Source organism: Python bivittatus, unplaced genomic scaffold, assembly GCF_059951505.1.
Source record: "Python bivittatus isolate LINGU-HERP-01145 unplaced genomic scaffold, Pbiv_v1 ctg000340_np1212, whole genome shotgun sequence".
In the NCBI taxonomy this organism is placed as follows: Eukaryota; Metazoa; Chordata; class Lepidosauria; order Squamata; family Pythonidae; genus Python; species Python bivittatus.
The window spans coordinates 11,840,545-11,863,865 of record NW_028277056.1 but is presented as its reverse complement, the minus strand read 5'-3'; the positions used below and the strand labels follow the sequence as shown (position 1 = coordinate 11,863,865).

Here is a 23,321-nt window from a genome sequence, read left to right as displayed (position 1 = left end):
TAATAAATTATTTTGTTTGGGAGGGGGGAAAGAAAAGGAAGTCTTGTACTGGTGAGGCAGCTGATTGTCTTATAGATGGGCTGATATATTGTTAAGGGCTGCTGCTTTAGAATTATGGCACCATTACAGTCCTTTATTTACATACGCTGCTGAGACCGTGAAATAAAAGCCCAAGGAAATAGATTTCCTAACAAGAGACAACAGAGAGAGACACGCACAAGACATAGAGCAAAATGCGAGTAAGGACGCTGAACTACCCCCTTGGGGCACTTACTCTCCGACAGCAGCAGTAACGTAGGGCAGGCTAACTAGCATTAGAACATAAAATGGAGCAGCAAGACATTCGGATGGGAACTGCTTGTGTGTCTCTCCTAATAAAATGAACCCTAATTTGAAGATGTTCTTTCCTTCCAGCAGCCAACGTAAATGTGAGGCATTCAATCCGTCGAGGGATGGAGTAAAAGGACAATTAGCTTAAAGTGATTTGGTAGAAAGGTTTCAATTTGAACATCATGCTATTTGCTGAGCATTCCTATAAACAGAGTCCAGCAAGATCGATAGCAGACGAGATAGCTTCCCTTTTACTTTGCTTATTTATGTGGGGAACGCTTGCACTAATTTATAATACGCCAAGTGAAAGTTAGGCACTGGCTTTATCTTTATTACTCAGAAACATAAATAATTGTATTTAGCTATTTTCATAAAAGCTTCTGCATCTTTTGAATGATGATCCTGCTTTCCTTGCTGGATCAGAAGCATTCATCCGCCCAGACTTTACATTTGCAAATGAAAAACTCTTACACATACAACTTTGCATGGACATACGTCCTGATGTTGCATATCAAGTGTGCTAATGCTTTAGTGTTCAGGTTTCTGGACTCTATCATTTTTTTTTTTTCGGCCAAGCACGTCCTTCAGCTCATATCCCATAAGACTGAAGTCATCTAGGAGACAGTCAGTATTAATACGAAGGCTGCAAAGAAGCCTGAATGGACAAATGAGACAAGCGAAAAGGTAGGACTGGGATGGTGCAGGATGGCCATACAGTGGGAAAAATAGTAGAATGGGTTACAATATATTCATTGGTATGATATGCACGCATACATGTATGTACAGTATTAGGTTATCTACATGGATAGCCTGTAGCATTTTCCACCAAGAATTCATTTCTAGCAGGTGGGATTAACCACAAAGCAACTTATCCAGTAGAATACCATTTCATTTTTTTTCCCAAGGAGAGAGCCACAAAGTTGTTTCAGTAGAATTAGATGCAAAATTATTTGCATGAGCTTCAAATACAAGTGGAGGCACATACTTTCAGCAAGGACCCACCCAACCATTGGACTGTTCTTCTATGTTCCATGTTGTATATGCAACAGGGACATGGTACAAATCTACATGAATTCCAATATTAAGGTGGCTTGGAGTAAACAAGGAATGGACTATAATGTACCTTAGGGAGCGGGTGGCTCTAAAAATCTGTCCTGATATGAATCAAATCACTCCTCAAAGATCATAAAAAGGGGGTTAAGGGACTTTCAAAAATCATAAAACCACAGATTTGGAAAGGTCCACTCAAACTCCTGCTTAGTGTAATAAAGTACCTCCTGAAAGATGCTATCTAGTCTCCACCTGAATGTATATAATGAGGAAGAGGCCACCACAAAATTGGATAATTGGCTTCACTGTTGAACTATTCTTATAGTAGGAAATATTCTCTAGGATTCAATGGGCCTTTGTCTTCCTGTAATCCGCTGTTCTGTGTCCTGCCCTCTGAGATGAGAGGCAACAGGTTTTGATATTCTTCTGTGTGACATTCTTTTAGGTATTTGAAGAAAGGGTTAGGGATCAGACCAGGAAATCAACTCTACAGGACGATTAAAACTATTGTTACTGTGATTGGCTATAAAAACAGAATCTTGCAAGTCTGATTGTGTTGTACCTCCTCCTTATACTCCATTGAGTATAAGATGTCTGCCTGAGCCCCTTCCAAATGCTATCTGGTTGCTCTGAACTTAAAAACATTTCAGCCCCTTTCCCCTAGGAAATGGTTCTTGCATACTTCCATCAAGTAATATTCCATCTTCCTAACTCTCTACAGTTTCATACTCCCCATCAGTCTTCCCTTCTCCAGGCTAAATATTTTATCTCTCTTCATAGGATGTTATTCAAGGTGAGATCTGAACAACAGAACAGGTTCAGGATAAAAGGAAATTATTGCTCCCCATGATACTTCAGCATTTGTGTATAATCTCACCAAGGAACAGGAGAAAGTAGCAGTAGGAAGAGGGTTAGACTCTGTGATCAATAGATTTGTCCTCAAATCAGAGAACCAAATCATTGTCCCTGTGATCATCATCATCATCACCCCCCCAAATGGATGGTCCACAGCACAGCATCTTGGACAGGTTAGGAGATCACTGGAATGATTTATTGCAGCGCAGAACCCCAATCAATCATCAAGAGAAAGAGTGATTTAGGGGCACTCAGACCAATTAAGAGTGCAAAAAAAAAAAGTGCAAAGAATTATTGTGAATTTGGGGAATGCTGCCCAACGCACAGGGAGTCAATATGTCTGACCGAAGACAAATGGAGTATATTATTAAATTGACGGCTCTGTGAATTAATGCTACGCAGAAAGAAATGCAGGATGTTTCCAATCTCTCCCTGCAGCTCAAAATCAATCGACAAATGGACTGAGGGTTGGCATGAGAAGCTGAAGCCACAACCCAGCTCACCCCCCGCCCTGAAAAATCCCAAGTACAATATGAGAATATTCACCACCAGATGGCACACTGATACAAGTTCCTCCGTTCTGACAAGGATTGCGTTCACAGGCATCAGGGTACAGCACACAACCAAGCTTCAGTTCTGTTAGTCCCACCACTTCTGCAAAGCTGCTGCGTTTGTTCTGGAGGGGCAACTCGTTGTTATTGAGGATGATGGAGTCCAAACAGCCTTGAAAGCCGCTCAAGACCTGGGTGGACCTCTTGTCTGTTAAGCTTCGGACATTATCCACCTGTACCTGGGCTCCAAAATAAACTGAGCTATCAGTGCTGAGTGTCTGGAAATAAAGGGGGGCTTTGCGCCTCTCCACGTAGCTGTCGTCAAGAGAGAGGCTGGTGAAATTCCGGTTCAACTCAAGGAAGACGGAATGCCAACTCCCATCATTAACCGTCCTGCCTGAAATTCCCAGGATGCCCGGGCCAGTGCCACAGTCCAACTGGAACCACAGTTTACCATCCACAATCTGCAAATAGAAAATGAAATGTCAGGAAAACAGAGCCTGTAACAGTAGAGCTAGCACTGCCCTAGCATTCTGAACTCTTCCAGTTCATTTAAACTCTCATTTTACCAAGCTGAAGTCACATACAGTGTCTTGCCAGACAACTGACAATATAAGCTTTGCTCCCTGGTTTACATCTGAATCAATCCAAAGGTTTGCTTATTATTTTTCAAGCATTAAATGGGGTGTTGCCTTTCACATGATTCCCCATGCTTCTCAGTTCATGGGTACACGGGCTGCTCCACGTCCTAGAGAAGCGTAGATGGCTGAAACATGGGAGCAAGTCTTCTGCATGATAGCACCCTTTGCCCTAGGATGTTAGTAATGTGTACTTCCAAAGATCGTTCTTTCCTTATCTGTGCTAGGAAACATGCCTTTAATTTGGAGGGGAGGGGATGCCAAACATTCTGTTCTCTCCCTTAGGAGGAACATGGTCTGCAAATCAAAACTCAGGAATCCCCCAGGTCCTTGATGGCCCAGTAGAAAACCTTACACTGCGATGTATTTCCTTTGGCATGAGAAAAATTAGCCTTGATGGCAGTGGGATTGCCTCAGAAGGCCAACTGCTGGGAGATAGCGGGCCTCCTTGTGCATGTTGGCTGGCCATGTGACAACAGACTGCTGGACTAGATGGGCCAGGGGTCTGATCCAGCAGGGCAATGCTTATGTTCTTATGTTCTTAAAACAGCCCAATGGTGAAGGAGATTTTGACTTCCGAGTGAGGAAATCGCAAACTAGACATCTCCGAAGAAGCAGAGACGGTGTGGCCAGGACCGACAGACCAGCGACAAGCCCAGTCTAATGGAATCTCTCCAGATAAAAGAGAAGGTGAGAGATCGCCCTTTTGTACTCTGGACAACAGCTCCTCGTGAGGAAACTGCAGGACAGTGGATTCCCGTGGGTCTGAGGGCCAGGAGATGATGGAAGCCATCAAGCTCTCAACTGCGGTGGAGCCTTTTAAGGGCACTAGGTTTGTTAAGCCTCACCTTCTTTGAAATGTAATTACTTTAAAGTTGAAAGAGATCTTTGAAGCAAAGAGTTTGAAAAACCACCTGGTGAGTTAACCTTTGATAACCTCTGGGGGAGATGGGCAGCATACAATTTTAACAATAAATAAATAAAATAAAAAATAAATAAAAAGACAAATTAGCTAACAGCCTAAAGAATGTAAAGAAATGGAAGTAAATGCAAAAAGCTTAATAAGAACTAAATCTAAGAAAGTTACAAACAAATTAAGGGACCAGACAACTTTGGAGCATTAGGATTTTTGTTAAAAGATTTGGGAAATAATAAAATAAACAAAACAGAATTTTTGTGGGAATATAAATTGTTTAGTCTATTGAAAAATAAACAATAGAAAACTCAGATTTTGCAGTTTTAGAAATGAAATACTAGAGGGGACTAAAGATTTCAGGCAGGAGAAAAATGGAAGGACAAAAAAGAGAGAACAGCCTGTCTTTCATGGGACCTATAAAATGACAGACAGTGCTATGGCATTGGAGACATTTCAGGAGATTTATGAAGAATGGGGTCAGAAAGTGGTAGCTACAGTGGCTGGTGTGGGTCTTCCGGGCTGTGTGGCCGTGTTCTGGAAGTTTTGTTTCCTAACGTTTCGCCAGCACCTGTGACCGGCATCTTCAGAGGGCAGGAGCACAGACAGGAGCAGTTGGGCACAGAGAGAACTGCTCCTGTCTGTGCTCCTGCACTCTGAAGATGCCGGTCACAGGTGCTGGCGAAATGTTAGGAAACAAAACTTCCAGAACACGGCCACACAGCCCGGAAGACCCACACCAGCCATCGTATGCCGGCCATGAAAGCCTTCGACAATACACTGGTAGCTACAGTGTCAGCAACAATGTTTGCTTATATGGATGTATTATTTGCAAAAGATTTTAAAGAAGAAATGAAAGATGTGAAAGAGAACATTTTGGAAGACGACAGGATGAAGGGGATAAACAAATATTACCTGATGCAGAACTACTGGAAAATAAAGAAATTCTGGATTAAAAGACAGAGATGACAGTCGTAATAGAAATACAAATGATAAGCCAAGAGAATGACCTGGATAATGACTTTTTACTGGATTTACAAAGGAGGGTTGTTAATAACTTGAAGAAACCTTTGAGATGGGAAAGAAAAATCAAAGGGAGATCAAATCCTTTGACAGCATCTGAATGAATTAAGGACTAAGATTGTTAGAAGCAAAAGGAAGGAATAGAAAGTTGATTTGTTTGATCAGGGTTAAAATAAGACATATCTTTATGAAATTCTGGGAATCCTTTATGGACTTTTTGCTGACAGCTGGATAGAAACTTAATGATTCATGGATTTGCAAATGGATAAGGGATGGGTTATGGAAAGAAGTAATCCATGTATGTAACCTTTTATGGGTGGAGAAATAAGAAGTTTGTACTTGTTATGATGAAAACCGGAAGTCACTTCTTTAAATATTACTTTTTTTCCTTTTTCCTTTTCCCCATTCTTATCTGCACTTTTTTCTTCCTTTTTTCTATTCTTTTCTCTTTCTGATTTCAGTTTTTATTAACTTTTATTATTGTTAAAATCCTTAATAAAATTTATATATATCCATATCTATATCTATAAACAGCCCCGTGGCAACACACTCAAGAAAATCACAATGAAATCTTGTTTTAATGGACTAATGGGAGAGGGACTGTCTGTTATTCAAGAATGTCTGTTAAATACGAAAGTTTATTGAGACAATGTATGTCATTTGAATGAAGTTATTATGCAAATAATACAAATTACAGGATTTGCCTGATCATTATGCAGATTATGTAAATGGACACAAGTGATGTACTCTGTGTCACAGGGAAAATGCAACATTTATGCAATGATGTTATCACATACCCTACCAGGGAAGTTTAATTCACTGCATATGAAGACCCTTGCACTGAGGTCAGGTAAACTAAGGTTTAACATTTTTTAAAAAGCTTAAATGTAGGAACACAAATACTGTAGCTACCCTGTGACTTTGTTAAAAGAGGGAGTGTTTCTCTCCCCCATGTCCAAAAGTGGCAAAAATACAGCTCTGAAGGGGAAACAGGGTTTTCATGGTACCCGTTTAACTGTAAAATCTAATGGAAAGCAGTAAATTGTGAAATACAGTCGGAGCAACTGTTACGACCAGGATTTTAGTATCACTATCAACTCTCCTGCATGCTTTATACAGAAAATGTCCAGAAAGTCTATTTCATGCTGAAAGCAGATAAAGTTTCTTTTCAGCTGAGCTTGATTCCTGATGACTGCATAGCCATATTGTTTTCTTGGCAACTTCTGCAACTTTGCCTTCTTCTGAGATGTTCTTTCAGCTTCCCGGTCTAATCTATAGCTGTGAGATTTCCTTGTGGTCTCCCAACCAATTATAAACCAGGTATAACTCTTAGGTTTTTCCAGATCAGCCAAGGTTGGCTAAGTGCATCGTATATCTCTACAGATTTCATATGCTTTTAAGTCTACCTAAATGAAACGCCAAGGATGCATTTACAAATGTGAGTTATTTGACGCATATACAGTATTTCCCCAGTAATGCTTCCGTTTTGAGTGCAAAATAGGACGTGCATTTCTGTTTATCATTCTTAGAAATACACAAACCAAAAGCAAATGGTTTTCCCACCCTGATTCCTCTTTCTATTTTCTTCTATAGAATTTCTATAATAATCCTGCTAAAATTTTACTGTTGCAAAGTTAAAATGGTTACTGAATACTGTCTTTGTTATTTTACAACATAGTACATGGTGAATCAATAGTTCACCGTGTACATAATAGGACACCAGGTGGAGTCCATCCAAAAAACCGCACAAGGAGTTGATTATTAATTATTGCTGAACAAGAAGAGATTATTTCTCCAAATTGGATTGATTTTTTAAATTTCCATACTGACCCAACATTCCTTCGTACATTTCTAACTCTCAAGTGACAATGTCTACACAACCATGTGTTTTTAAAGTAAGGATTCTTGTTCTGGGGGAGTGATATTATGGAAAGCCTGTCCTTGATTTATGAGAAGGTATTTTTCTCTAGTTTGAATCTGAACCTGAGCTGGAGAAGAATTCTACACCTTGCAATGCTGGCTTCTTTAGAGGCAGTTATGATAAGTCAGGTAGTCAAGTGGCAACAGAATTGGACTAGGGCTGGGACAAGTCCATTCTTCAAGTCCATTCTCAGCCATACAGGCTTACTGACTATTATGCACACCACCATAAGCTCCTGAACAAAAGGAGATACAGAAATGACAAGTTAATAAATAATCAAATAATCTGGAAACTTATCTGGACTGAGTTGTACTGACTATCTTCAAATACTCCTGTTGATTTTAGCTATAATGGCCAGAAAACTTTGAGCATGTTGGGATTACAGGGAGAAATCAGTAACCTTCCTTCCTTCCTTCCTTCCTTCCTTCCTTCCTTCCTTCCTTCCTTCCTTCCTTCCTTCCTTCCTTCCTTCCTTCCTTCCTTCCTTCCTTCCTTCCTCCCTCCCTCCCTCCCTTCCTCCCTCCCTCCCCCGCCTTTCTACACTATTCATTACAATATGAATTAAAAAGTCACTGTCTGCTAAACAGCTGGTGAACAAGATCCATGTTTTTAGATGTTTTAAAGGAAGAGAGCAGCAGCGCCCCTGGAGGGGTGCGCATCCAAAATGTCTAGATGTCAGTCATGACTGTGTGACTGAAGTTCTGTCCCCTCTTTTACCTGCATCACATTTGTGATGCGTATAAAAAAGGGACAAGGCTTTGACTCTGCCATTGAGCAAGCCATCTCGACTTTTTGGAGCCCCTCCTGCAGATGCTCCTGGCAGAGAGAGGAGGAGTGTGTGCCAGCTTCTCACAAGGGGAGCATCCTTAGAAGTCTGCAGGGGGTGGTCTCACAAATAGTCAGGACTGAAATCATTTAGGGCTTTAAACGTTAAACCAACACTTTAAGTGCAGAAAACAGCTGGCAACCACTGTAGGATTTTCAACACAAGCATCATGCAATCCTTCTACTTTGCATTGGTAAATAGCCAAGTTTCTACATTTTGTAGCAACCGAAGTGTCCAATAGTCAAACTATTGCAATGCATTCTACATGGGGCTTGGAAGCTTCCACTGGTCCAGAATGCAGTGGCACAGGCATGATGGCATGTCTTGGCATACCCGTGTGACAACTTTGCTCTGCAAGCTGGACTGGTTACTAGTATGCTTCCAGGTACAATTCAAGATGCTTGTTATGACTCTTAGAGCCCTACATGGCATAGAGCCTGGTAACCTGAGGGACCTCTTATCTCCCAGGGTATCAACGTTCAAATGATCCGAGGTTGGTGCACTCCAGGTTCCTTCAGTTAAGCAGTGTCATCTATTGAGACCCAGGAGGTGCGCTTTCTCTATCGCAATGCCTACTTTCTAGAATGAGATTCCCCCTGAGATCCGTGTGGCTCCCACCCTGATGGCATTCTGAAAGCCTTAGAGCCCCTGCCAGACTGTATGTGGATGTGGTGGCCAGACTGGCCACTGATTCTTGTTGTTTATTTCTTTCATAATTATTACAGTCTATTTTTATTCCGTTAGGTTGATTGTATACTGCCCAGAGTTGGTTTGGAGTTTGGCCTAAATTGAATAAATTAAATTAAATTTTTAAGGATTTAGCACATTTCCACTCAGGGGTTCAGGTCCCAAACTTTGGGGAGAGAGTACCACTGGAGGCCAGGACTACTACTTCTACAGTACCCAAACAGCAGGAGTGCACAGACCGAGGCCCCAAAGCCACATCCAGATGCTGAAAAGTTTAGGTGTGCTCCTCCAAATCCCTTCCAAAAGTTGCTAGGGAATTGTAATGGTTATTATGACAGCGAAGGAGAATGGTTAAATATTCTGGGAGTAATAACATCGGCAATGTTAAATGTAAGCAAATGGGTTTCTTTTTCCTTGGCTCTGGCTAGCAGTATCCACAGGGTATGTGTGGGTGTGATCTACCCCTGTCCAGAAGGAGTGGGGCTCCTACCGCAACTTTCTGTCCACCATCTTGCCATCTTGTCCCACCACATTTACTTTGGGGAGCGCAGCTGTTCCACTCCTGTGTCACTTCTCCTTGAACCAAGCTCCATATCCCTGTTTTTTAGCCTAAGGTCTCAGAATGACACGTGCAGTAAATCCAAACCATAAATTAAAACTCCCCAATCAATAATTCATATAGACATACATGCACCTACGCACACCTACACACAGTCATTAAATTGGCCAGGAAGGAAGGCAGGAAGGAACTTTAATACACAAATTGGTGCACTTTCATTGCTTCACCAAATAGGCAGAATGAGATGAATGGCTCTAATAAATCATTTTAGAATATTAGCCTAGCAAAGGTGCTTGGATGTCAACCATATCTGCGTATCAGCACAGGTAATAAAACCATCAAATGGTCCTTTAGGGATTTTCCTAGACTTGCAGTCACAGTTCCTGAATGCAAAAGACTGGCTACCCACCCATCCAAGGGAATATTTAGTTAGGAGGATTACATTTCAGGTTCATTTGAGCAAAATGGTAGATTTATTAAAATATTACTTCCTACAGCTCCTGCCACACTGGGATCACTTCCAAGGCTTTCTGCTGTTTCAGCAATGAATGTTTCAAGCAAGGCTTGATTGGTGTAACAGATGACAACCCCACACTCATCTGTATTGAATTTTACTGAATATGTAAATATACAGTACTTATTATCTGACCAGATATACTTATACAGTATATATTGACCAATATACTTATTACCACAGTATTAGAGAGGGCATGCTCCGGACCCCCTCGGCAAAAGAACTCCAACTAGTGGGGTCCAGAAGGCGGGCCTTCTCTGCTGTAGCCCCCGCCCTTTGGAACATCTTGCCCCCGGAGGTGAAATTGGTCCCCTCACTCCCGGCCTTTCGGAGGGACTTGAAGACCTGGCTCTGCCATCTGGCCTGTGGTGGGGAGGGAGGTAATCAGATGAGGGGTTGGCTAGCCCCCTAGAGGCCTAGTGCGGCTTCCATCAGCCTCTTGGATTTTCTTCTCTTCTTTCCATCTGTGTAGATGTCTTTGTCTTTGTATAATTTTTATCATGTATTTATTGTTTTAACTTGATGTAAACCGCCCAGAGTCCCCCATTGTGGGGAGATGGGTGGGGATAAGTCTATGAATGAATGAATGAATGAATAACCTGACCAGATCCTATCAGTGGTTAGAGTGGTGTAGTGGTTAAGGTGTTGGCCTAAAATCCAGGAGACTGTGAGTTCTAGTCCCACCTTAGGCCATGAAAGGGCCTGGGTGACTTTGGGCCAGTCCCTCTCTCTCAGCCCAACTCACTTCACAGGGTTGTTGTTATTGTTGTGGGGAACATAGGAGAAGGAAGGAGTATTAGGTATGTTCACCGCCCTGAGTTATTTATAAAAAATAATAAAGGCATGATGATGATGATGATAATGAGGAGGAGGAGGAGGAGGAGGGGAAGGAAGGAAGGAAGGAAGGAAGGAAGGAAGGAAGGAAGGAAGGAAGGAAGGAAGGAAGGGAGGGAGGGAGGGAGGGAGGGAGGGAGGGAGGGAGGGAGGGAGGGAGGGAGGAAGGAAGGAAGGAAGGAAGGGAGGAAACTTGTGATATGTTTGATTTCTGTCCCTACCTCACTACACAGTCAGCATAAGTTCCATCCAGAAAGTCAAAAATTCTGGAGAACATGAATCAAATCTGAGTATCCAGTAGGAGAATCTTAAACGTTCTTCAGTACTCCCTTAGCTCTTTCCACCAGGAAGTACAATTCTGGGGTCTAGCAACCCAAAACTAGTCTCTTCACAGAAACAATGCTTCTAGCTATCTTGGTTTCCCCTGCTGGCTGGAATCCTTCGCCATCTCTTACCAGAACACACAGGACCTACAGGATAACTGAGTTTGAACTCAACTTTCACCAGAGCATTGGACTGCTCACTGGTTTCTCAACCCTTTATGATTAGCAAACCCCTTATGATTAGCAAAGCGAACCCCTTATGATTAGCAAAGAGAGTAGAGTTATGTGTGAGCTTTAGACATCAGAAAAAGACACCATCGACCTCTTATGACACCCTTCTTGGCTAACCCTCTGGTTCAATGAAAGAGCTCCTGCCTTGCATAGAGTTCCAGGTTTAAATCCTGGCACCTTCAAATAGGGTTGGAGAAATTCTTACTGGATTGTTGTTAGTCAGCATCTACAATCTTGGACAAGATGGAGCTAAAGTCTGGTTTGCTTTAAGGCATTGCCCTATGCTTTGTAACTTGCTAGGTTGCCCTCAACCCGGGTATGTCAGAGAAAGATGAGAAAGGCTAAGGCAAATGAAATGGCAGAAATTCCAGATGATGAAATATGGAACCAGCTTAGTGAGAGAACATGTAGTACGGTGGCATGGATGTTCTGATTTCAAAATAATTCATGTGCTAAATCTTAAACCCTCGTTTACTCAACACAACTGCTATGCTCACATAAAGTGAAGTGCCCAAACAACATATAATGCAATGCAATGCAATAGCCTGGTTCCCACAAGATGCTAAGAAAGTAGCTGGGTTCCTACGACATGTGAAATAACAAACTATCCAACATTGTGTGAACTCAGTCAAAATGTATGCATAATAAGAACTCTCTCCCCTCGCCCCCAACATCTGAGTGATTTTGCTGATCAGAAAAGCAAAGCCAAAAAAGCCACCGAAGGGTACTTTTCTGAATGAGCTAGGTTTGCAGAGGCCATCTGCTCATGGGGAGAACAAAAGTAGGCATGTGGGAAGAAAGCCATAATCTACCCTTTTTTAATATCCGACCATGCTCTACTTTGCTCTACAAGTGGGAAATTCAGTGTGCTGCAATAGCTTGGTCCTTAAAGTTAGGATAAATGAGCAGAGACCTGGAATGCATACCCACGTAATAATGGGGTTGCTGAAAATTACACTTTTGGTTTATTGCTCCAGATGCTTTTCTCTAGAAATGAGTGGAAGGAAGAAAAGTGCCCGGAGCAAACGGAGTGAGAATTAGGAGCCTGCTCTGTACTTTGCAATAGCTGCTGTGACTATTTTGGCTTTGCTTTTTGTTGAATGTTGCTTTTGTTTTAGCCTGTGGCTACAGCAAATAGGCTTGAGTTGAACTAAACCATACGCTGGAGGAAGTTGACCCCACTGTGGTAGCAAATTAGCACTCCACCAGGTGGGGCTGTACCACGTGGCCCAAAGAGTGTTTGAGTCAGCTCTGAGTCTCTGCCAGAACAGATGCAAGAAGGTCTCTTAATTGGAGTAAGTTTTAGCAGCCGGGAAATGTCAATGCTTCTTTTCCTGGAAGGCACATTTATATTTGGGCAAAATGTTTAAACAGCTTCAGTCCCTGTGATACTGAGGATACAGATGATAGGAGTAACAATACAACATTCAACATCAGCATGGGCTGACTCTGAATTAACCCAAACCTAGTTCATGCGTGATAAATAACCAGGCATTTTAATCATGGTTCGACCATAGTAGTGTAGTTGACCCATCACACTAAACCACAATGGTGGTTTCAAACATCATACTCAGCCATAAATAGACCAACCACATTACGATTGGTGGTATTTGTGAATTAGGACACATCATGCAAATTGTTATCTGTATCACATGATCTGAAACTGCTGTTTTTAAAAAATAAGCCCTTATAGATCTCTGCCTTCCAAAACCCTCAAAGGAGGTTAGCATCAGAGTATATCAAATTCCTTTATACCAAGTTGGACTACTTGTTCCTTTAGCTCAGCATAGACTACTTGGGGACTCTATTAGTCTCTTCCTCAGATGGTCTACATCAGCGTTTCTCAACCTTGGCAACTTTAAGATGTGTGCACTTCAGCTCCCACATGCTGGCTGGGGAATTCTGGGAGTTGAAGTCCACGCAACTTAAAGTTGCCAAGGTTGAGAAACACTGGTCTAAATCATTCACATCATTTATTACCTGATCCTTATGAAACTGGAGAGACCAAGGACTTAAACTCAGATTTTCTGCATAAAAGGCACGTTCTATATCCTAGTTTTAAAACATGTACTGCAATAGTTGTTAAAAAGCGACTTCAGTCTATCCCACACAGAAGCACTCTACTTCTCCCCCCTGTCCTGCTGTGGTTTCTAATTCTCTGAAGTGGGGTTTAGAGAGAGGGGTCATTTTTACATATCTTGCATATCAAAGGGCCAAGACCCCAATTAGACAGAGGTCTGGGTATCAGTCAGTCAGTCAGTCAGTCAGTCAGTCAGTCAGTCAGTCAGTCAGTCAGTAGCAACCCCACCTTCTGCATGCTCCTAGCAATGCAGGGGTTCCTAGAAGCTACTTCTGCACTGTGGCCCTTGCTGAACTGACCAGGCAGCCAAACCCGTTAAACAATTATTTATTTATTTGTTACATTTGTATGCTGCCCATCTCCCCTAGAGGATGACTCTGGATGGCTCACAATTAAAGTAAAACCTGAAAACGGTTAAAAATATAAATACCCACATTCATTAGTTAAAAAGTCAGACTGTATACAAAAAATCCTATACATAAAAAGACTAATTACATGGTCATTACACAAAGGATGAGATCCTAGTGCTGCTATTAGCATGAAGAGTATTTTGGCTGCGAAAAGAAAGAAATGGCCAAGAAATCTGGCCATCTCATATTTTTCCAAAAGTGAGATGGCTTTTTTCCTTGGGAAGAACAGAAGCCAGACTTCATTTTTGTATTATTCACTGCATCACCGGTCCATTAGAATGAAAAGCCCAAATCTACCTGCAGCAAAATCCATTTCCAAAAATTCTTCCAAACCCCTGGCTTTGGCAGATACTGCTAGTAAGGTACAAAATAAGTTATTCTGTCTTGCTGTTGCCCTTTTACTCATCCGGGAGCTTATTTCAATAGAAATGCAATTCAGAGAAACAAGGCATTTCCATCATTGCTGCTAAAACTGTGGTTTCTTTCTTTATCACTCTCAAAACTGAAAAGGCTGGATTTTTCCTGCTAAAACAGGAACCACATTTCCAATAGGGTCTAAAGAGAGAGAAACATATAATCAAAAAAAAAAAAAAAACACAACCTGGGGGAAAAGATAAAACTGATTTTAATTACCTTCAGAATTATACAGGGATTTGCTCTGGTGTACATTATAATTCCGTTGCTTTGCAGAGTCCGCAGACGGAGAGCCAATCTGAATTCTTCGTTCTTGCTATTTTCAGAAACCCGGTATTTGATGTAACTATTCCCAGCAAAGCTAAGGGAAGTGTGTCCTGAAATAACCATTTAGAAAACAGATTACAGTGTTTTATTTTATGCCTTCTGAAGCTAAACACTGGAGATTATCTTATCCCTCACCAAGGGGGAAAAGAAAGTTAATTAAGGAAGATGCACGTTTAACAAGACTGATAAGGACGAATCTTAAAAACAAACCACAACTCTGACAGCTTAAAAACCTGTCCCTGTAGTATCTACACCTCACGCTAACGAAGATTAATGCACTAATAAGGCAGGAACTGTTCTTTCTTAGTAAGAATTATTACTGCGCATGAAACAATACCGATCTGTACTGAATAAGCAAGACAATAAGTAAAATATTGATTTTTTCTTTTGGCACACATGTGGTGGTCCAGCAACATCTGCAGGCCCTTGTTTTTATCAGAGTGACAAAAGCAATGTTGCCGCCAGCTCCACCCTTTTTTGATGTGCATGTGACACTGTGATGCGCATCAAAACGGGCAAGGCTTGCATTCCAACACTGTGACTCTGCTTCCCCCACAACTCCCTGAGGATACCATTGTGATAGGCCTATATAACTTGTGGCCTATCAAACCAGGCACAGCCTGTTGCCCAGATGTTATGTCCTACCAGTAGGTCCCCAACCCTCCTGGCTTTTGCAATTCCAAATAATAATGAAACCGGGATATTTTGTGAAGTCTCGTATAAGGCACTGAGAGTCATGGCAGGTCTGGGCAGCCTGCAAGCAAAGGGGCTGGCCAGAACATCACTGTAGCAGGTCACACCATGTCCCGCAAGTTTGAGCCTCGTCAGGATTAGATGAAGAAATGGTCCAATAGATTTCCACTGGCTCACTGAAGCCTTGTATTCTTTCTTTTAAAATATAGTGTCATTAAAGTTTTTCAAGAATTACAATTAACATTTCTTAGAAAACCTTAGTTATGCATTTGTAATGGTATATATAAACTAAATAGCAACAGAACTATATTAGTATGCTATAAAAGCTATAGACTTTAAAAAAGAAATCTACTATATGAAAAGAAATATGAAATGAGGGGGGAAAAGGAAAGAAAAACAATTCCCCCAGATTTTTTTTTTAAAAAGCAAAATAACGAAATATTAAACACTCAAAATAAAGGAAAAAAAAACCCATATGAAGAAGAATCTGTCTTCTCTTTCTCTCTCTGGCTGTTAAAACTGTCTATCTTTCTTCAGTTTCAATGTGATGATTCAGTTTTAAACAATGGATTGAACTTAGACTATATGGAACCATTGCTCCCTTGTGATACAAAGCTAAATCAAAGGGTAAGAGCTGACGCATTTCATTAAGCCAGCTTTTAGATGAGTCTAGTATTTTGAACCACTTACTTACTTAACCATCTCCAGATTACCAGCTCTACACCATGGCCTCACACAATAGACCTCTTCAGCAGCTGGACAGAAGATAAGCGTCTAATGTCAGATTCATCTCAAGTCCAACTCAGATAGGCCTATCCATTCTACCCTTTTCCTTCTGTTTCTTTTTTCCTCCTAAGAATTACTAATACACTTCACTATTCCAGGAATTTTTTAGTTTGAAAAATAATGAAACATTTTTTTCCTTTATTAATATATTTATTGCCATCCTAGACAGTCAGGACAAATGTTTCTTCCATTTTTTTTGCAAAGACATAGTTTTTAGCCTTTTGGTAACCCTTGTTACCAATTATAGAATTATCAGTCCAAACTTTCTTAAATATGATATAAAGAAACAAAAGGCTGTAAAATACCCAATTCTCCCCCAAGAACTGGGCAAGGATGGGGATGAGCCAGTGAATATGGCCTATGGGTTATCATGGCACCATGGTCGAAAGGGTATGAAGTGTTTTTATGGGGTTGTTTTATTGACTTTATTGTAAGTCACCTAGGATTACTGCACTGTATACAATAGCTGGCTGTATAAGTCTTCTAGATACAGTAAATAATGGGTCATTTTGAGATGTTGAGCTCAAAAGAGTTTAGAAGAAAAGACTGACAGGGCTTAAAGACATGACCAAAATGATACAACAGCAGAGCAATTGGCCTACCTGAGCATTCTCCAAGTTTTCCAGGTGGACACTGACAGATGAACAGTCTCTGGTTGATTTCGTAGCCTACGCACTGCATGTCTCCTGGACAAGGCTTTTCTGTGCAAGGATCATTAGAGCCTGGGCACAATCCTCCTGTTGTACACACAAAAAGGAAAGAAATGGACCCAATTATTCACATACAAAGTAAGATATTCTTAAGACATCAATGAATGTTTCTCTTACGTGATCCTCAGAACAGACAAAAGCATGATTTGATTCCTCTGAAGACATGAGCAGTCTCTAAGGCAGTGTTTCTCAACCTCAGTGACTTTAAGGTGGGTGGACTTCAACTCCCAGAACTCCCCAGCCAGCATGCTGGCTGGGGGTTCTGGGAGTTGAAGCCCACCCACCTTAAAGTCGCTGAGGTTGAGAAACACTGTTTTAAGGGCAGCAAAGTCTGGATCAGTGGAAAAGCTATACAACAGGGTGCTTCCCTCCCCACCATCTGTCTTAGCTGACTCTCCATCATCAATTTGAACTGAACCTGAAATCTAAGCTATTTTGGAGATCCCATAGCAAGAACACATACAACAGAAAAGCAACACGCAATCAAATTGTGATTAAAATAACAGAACCTAAATCTAAATAAAAGAACCAATAAATCTTTAAATAAAAGAGCAAGAGCCTGAAGGTACAGCTAGAGCCTGTAAGATTGAATGGAAGATGCCAGATGTCAATAAAAAAGGTTCGGTACATTGCAAGTTACTCCTGGAGAGTTGTGCTCTCCAGTAACTCCCTGCCTAATCCAAGAAGGTGGATCTAACTGGAAAAAGGCCTCTGAAGAAAAATAAAACTTAAGTGGTGGCTGGTGGATGTGGGAGAGTTCACTGTCTTCAGATTTCTGGTCTGGAAGAACCTCATAACTCTTAGTTTCCTACTTCAACAATTCTAGGTTGGTGTATACACCACATGGCCCAATATGCATGTCATGATTCAGATCCAACTCAGAAATCTGTCCTTGGTGCTCTGATTTATCCTCTCTTCAGACCTATGCACTTTCCTCCTTCCTTCCTTCCTTCCTTCCTTCCTTCCTTCCTTCCTTCCTTCCTTCCTTCCTTCCTTCCTTCCTTCCTTCCTTCCTTCCTTCCTTCCTTCCTCCCTCCCTCCCTCCCTCCCTGCCTCCCTCCCATCTCTACTGAGCTAATTCCTGTCTCCTTCCTTTACCTGAGTTTTCTTATGGAGCGATATTTGAACAAGAGCTTTCTACAGTCATGACAAATTGAAACCATAGCTCTTCTATCAAGGGCTAAGCAAAAATGAAAAAATGCGTTTTGCATGTATGAGTTCAGCAAAATAAAGATCTTTCAGGAAGGTGTATGATTAGAGCCCAAGGTGAGCTACCTCCCTAACATGGCTCTTACGTTAATAAAAAGAATGAAAGACCATTTCCTGTCCTCCTTCTGAATTATCCTGAATCAATGAATGAATGAATAGTAGCTTGACAATTTGATATCACTGTGACCTCTGATTGGATGCTATCCTAAAATTAGTGATTTGAGAAAAATAATTTGAGAGAATAAGTGGACAGGACTGTAAAGTGAAGAAGAGTGAAAAAGCTGAGAAAATGGACTGCTTTCAGTGGGACATCCTTGTAACAAAATAGTAATACTAATTACAAGTCTAAGTACTATTTCAATTTAAAAAAAAAAACAAGGATTAACATGACTGTGAAAAAAGGAAGACTTTTAAATGTCATTTTGGGCTCGGTGTGTTAAAAATGTGGAAAATGCATAACTTGACTGCTGGCATGTCAACAACCCCACCAAACAGAAGAGAAACAATTCTTTACATATTCATTTATTTAACAAAAATACAGTCCAGTCATGGGTGGTGCTATGTATTATGCAAAGAAACGTCAAATAATTACAAAAATGAAATATGAGTAAAACAAACTCAGTTTCTTTGGTAACTCAGACTGGGAGAATGGTTGTTGTCGGATGTTGGTGAATGCTCGTGTGTCACCCAAAACATCATGGCATGTCACTTTTGACACACATGTCATAAGTTCGCCATCACTGGCCTAGACTAAGATAATCCAATAAACAAAATCAACGTAAAAAAATAGAGGCCTTAAGCAAATCATAAACATCAACCCCAGGCCTGGGACCAAAGCCATTTTACTAATTTACAAAATTTTACTAATTTTCCCCAAAGCCATCTAGAATAGATCAACATACTGAACATGTGCAACTCAGATGGGGATTGCACTATGTTCATTCATTTTGATCAAAATTAAATGAAAATGAGAAACAGCATGAATACGACTCGGTCAAGAGCGAAACAGTTTCTAAACTTTTTGACCAACAAAGCTGAATGTAGTCATTTCTATCTTGATCCTTGCTATGAGTTTGTCAAGGCTTCCGATTTTGCCTGTAAACTCCCGTATGTGAGTTCATTATGGTGGGTCACAATTGGGGTTAAAATCAAGGACAGGCACTACATTCTAACTTAGGTCCCCAGGATGCCTGCAAAACTTGCCACCAAGCTATGATTTTTAATGCTACAAGAAATGAACATGCTTTAGTAAATATGGAGTAATAACAGAAAGTATATTTTAATTTAATGTAATTAGTTTACATTTAAATTAAAGCAAAGTTAGTGTCTGCTCTGAGCCTCTCATGCCTGTACCCTGACAGCACACTTTTTAGAGTTATGCTACAAAAGGGCCAAGTTTGGGCTAAAACTCTTATTTAGGGGAACTAAAAGAAAATGGGAGAATTAAAGAATCTGGGTAAATATTGTAAATGGGATCCATATCACTGCATATAACTGAAGGGGTAGGGATGGGGAAGGACAATGAACAGGTCTCAACTCCACATCGTTGGCTGCTCAGAAGTAGGAAATTCACCACCATAATATTCTGAGATATAAAGTAAATTGTAGTATGTATACAGTGACCATAGTTTCTTGGAAAAAATAAAGGAAAACCTGAAAAAGGTGCAAATCTGAAAGAGATTCATAAGAGTAATAAAAAAAAAAAAATGTTTATGTTTATGGCTTTGTTTTACAAAGAGCAAAACCAAAACCAAGTAAAACTTTACAAAAACGCATATTCTAATAAAATATCTAAAATCAAAATGAATGAAAATTAATTTTAAAAAGAAAACTCAATGTGTAAAACTGTGCATTAAGTGGTACTATTTGTATGGTAGAGGTTAAATGACCAAAATAAAGGACAAAAGTGAGTTTTTGAAAAATAAATAGATCTAAATCTAAGTCTAAAGTCCTTGGTGTTCTCTGAGTTTGGTTGTTTGATTGCAGACGTTTCACTGCCCGACTAGGGAACATCATCAGTGCTAGTGAGTGTGGGGTTTACTCCCTACTCTCCAGCAGCCTACACCTAGATAAGCAGGGATTTACACCAGATAACCATCAAGCAGAAAGCAATACTCTAATAAAGGAACTACCAAGGAGACAATCAATCAGACAAACAATGAAACCACACTCCCACCAACACTGGCAGAGCAAGCCACTGTATATAAACAGGGAGCAAACCCCACACTCACTCTCATTGATGATGTTCCCTAGTCGGGTAATGAAACATCTGGAATCAAACAGTCAAGCTCAGAGAGTACCAAGGACTCCACAGAACTGGCCTTTATAATAAAGGACAGATGGTCACTGTAACTATGCACTGTCCACTGGGAGATGGATTAAACCAATGGCTGCTGCTTTGAGAATTTTTATCGAATGAATTCAATTTTGTTTATCTGGATAGTTTGAGCTATCGAGTTAATGCTAAAATGTTTACCTAGCATATGACCTCAACGAGCCATGCAAACACATGGCATCAAACTTCCCAAACAATAAAGGAACTCAGGGGAATTAAATGCAGGCAAAAGCCAACTTCTACCCATGTACTGCTTGTAGGTCCCCTCGGGAGCTCACAGATTTAAGTGCAAATTAAGAAAGAAGGAGAAAACTCCCTGAGCAACAGATGTATTTGCATTGGTCAACTTGCATCTAGAGCAAAATGGGCAGGGAGAATGCCAGAGGATCAAGGAAATGGTAAGCAGACAAAAGCACCATGAGTGCCATTACATTAATATTTTACACTATCACTCACACCTGCAGGAATCCCATATGTCTTCAGAGATCCTTTTCCATGTCCCTCTGCAATCAACATGGTTAGTCAAGAATCCTTTTGGTAGGGGTCTCCTGACTGTGACAGTACCTCCTGGGGAGGTTAGGATAGAGATAGTGTCAGATTTCATTTGGGCTGTTTTCAAGGCATGCTGATCTAATTTATATTGCCAGGACTAATTATTTTATCCTTCTTACAGACTGCACACTCCCAGATGAGTCCCATCAGTTTACAAAATGTCATCTTATGGGACCCCAGAAGCATGCCTTTTCCACCAACACTCCTGCTCTCTGGAACAGCATTCCCTCAAGGTCTGCATGGCCCTGCCCCAGCTGTCCTTCAGCAAGGCCATAAAACTGGCTCTTCCAGCAGGCCCCAGGGTTTCATAAACCTGCTAATATAGTATGATTGTTTTAATTGTCTAAATATTCCTCAGACAGTTGTTTGCTATTGGGTTCTTTTTCTACTGTTGTGTTTTCATCTTGTCCTGTGTGCTGCCTTGAGTCATTTCATCATCAGCCTAACAAATCCAAATTATGAATGAATGAATTGAATTGAATTGAAGTCTAGGATTTGGTGCCTTATACACATGGAGAGTATCAGGATGGGGAAAGGTGCCCAACTTCTTCAGTAAAGAGAACTTGGGAACAGTCAACTAATTAGCTTTAAAAAGTCCTTATTTATAGTAATCAGCTGTTCTATAAAAGATGCTGTGAATTCATGTGGGAGCAAACATCCTTTGTGGTTACAACAGACATTTAGTCCTATGTGCTTTCATACATGGGGAGCATGGGCTTGCTCACAGCAAAGTTCAGATGAGTTTGCATTGAAGGTCTTTCCCTGGAAACAGAAGCATTACTACTATAGGTTTCAAAAGGAAGACAATCTGCTAGCAAATACAACAGTGCCTCTGCTTGATGAAGCTCCATTTAATCTTCCAGAACATTCACCTTGTTTTGTCAGATATTTGCCTGTCAGGCTATGCAAAATGATGCACAGAAATTCTTACAAGCAATTTACAGTATTGGGTAACGTAACGGGAAGATATGAATACACTGCTTTACATCAGAGTTGGCTTTAGGTGTTCCATATACCTCCTACAGATTGTGGGAGCACCTGTCATCAGCCAGAAAAGTGGATCACAACAAAGGGCTTTAAGCAGCAATTACGTTTGGGGAGGACTATGCAAGGTGACATCCCACCTTATGTCCCATTGCTTCAGTGCCCTTGATGATTACTGTTGCTGTTTTGCCTTGGCTTTGGCAGGTGGGAGAAGAGTTGGCACTCTTTTGGGGGGGATCAATATGTTACAAAACGAGATTGCTGTGGAACAAAAAAGAACTCACAACAAAGGACCATAGGAAGTTGTCTTCTACTACATTAGACTATTTACCTATCCCAGTATTGTTTTCTCCAATCCTACCTCAGGGACTCAGTCTAAGATCTTGTACATGTACAACAGGTGCTCCACCACCGAGCAAGCTTATCTGGTCTGCTTCAGTGCATATTAAGAGCATCCTGCTTTGATAATATCAGCTCAGAGAGATGTATACAGGTAGACCATGTTTAGCGATCACAACTGGGACCAGCAATTGGTCGTTAAGCGAAGCAGTTGCTAAGTGAAACTGCAACTGTGCTTATGATTTTACTTCAGCTTTCCTTTGCTTTACAGACTTGTGGAGGTCATAAACATGAGGATTGGTCATAAAATTACTTTTTCATCACTGTTGTAACTGTGAATGGTTGCTAAACAAGGCAGTTGCTAAACGATGACTGCTTGTACATCTCAGTATGTAGTACCTTTCATAGAAGGCAAATCATCCGCTACAACATCAGAATGATGTAATGGTTAATATTTTAGCATACTGTTAAAGAAGATGGATTATGACCTGAGCATTAAGTTTATTTTTCTTCTCAATTATTTTTCATTAAAAAAGGAAACTGTTGCCTCCCTATGTTTTGGTGCAACAATACTGAGTAACTAACAATACTCAGAACTTTAAAAAAATGGGTTAAAAATTAAATATTATAATTCTGATTTAAAAACTGTATGATATATTGTATTTCATTTTCAAAATAAAAATGAAATAATACTGTATTTTTTAAAATGTTAAGTATATATGTTACCAATAGAGGCGAATAAGTATATATGTATTTATTTTATTATCAGAACAGGATGGCATAAGAGCGTAGCCCAAATAATTAATCCAATTAAATAGAGTCTCCAACTGTATTACCTCATACACTACATTGCTTTAAACTGGTGGTTCTGTTTAAAAACAGAAGGTCATTGGCTGACTTTGGATCCCTCGTTATCTCTCACCATAGCCAAGTTTACAGGTTCGGTGTGAAGATAAAATGGGGGGGGGGGATTAACAGAGGAACAGCAACATAGGAATGTCAAGATAAAGTCTTCTTTGAATGAAACTCAACTCTTAGTTCCTTCATGGACAATTCCATGTTTCCTGGGGCCAATATGGAAGTGTTTTGTACTGTTTGATTTTTTAGGGGAGAGATTTCCCAGTTTAGCATACAAGCCTGATCTTTTCTAGTATCTTCCATCTAAGCACTAAACAAAATCAACCCTGTTTAGCTTTTTGAGATCAAATCAGTTTGGTGCTGCCATTA

General features: G+C 40.5%; 1 protein-coding gene across 3 annotated transcripts in view; it reads right to left on the bottom strand.

Annotated features, from left to right (window-relative positions):
* Positions 1-23,321, bottom strand: part of FAT3 (FAT atypical cadherin 3) — a 477,600-nt gene that overhangs the window by 21,893 nt on the left and 432,386 nt on the right. For all 3 annotated transcript variants that reach the window (XM_088140551.1, XM_088140550.1, XM_088140552.1), the window contains exons 20-22: positions 16,568-16,702; positions 14,379-14,536; positions 2,782-3,250 (exon numbers count right to left, since the gene is read on the bottom strand). In XM_088140551.1, coding sequence (XP_087996677.1) covers positions 2,782-3,250; positions 14,379-14,536; positions 16,568-16,702 — 762 coding nt within the window. The remainder of the gene's footprint in view (positions 1-2,781; positions 3,251-14,378; positions 14,537-16,567; positions 16,703-23,321) is intronic.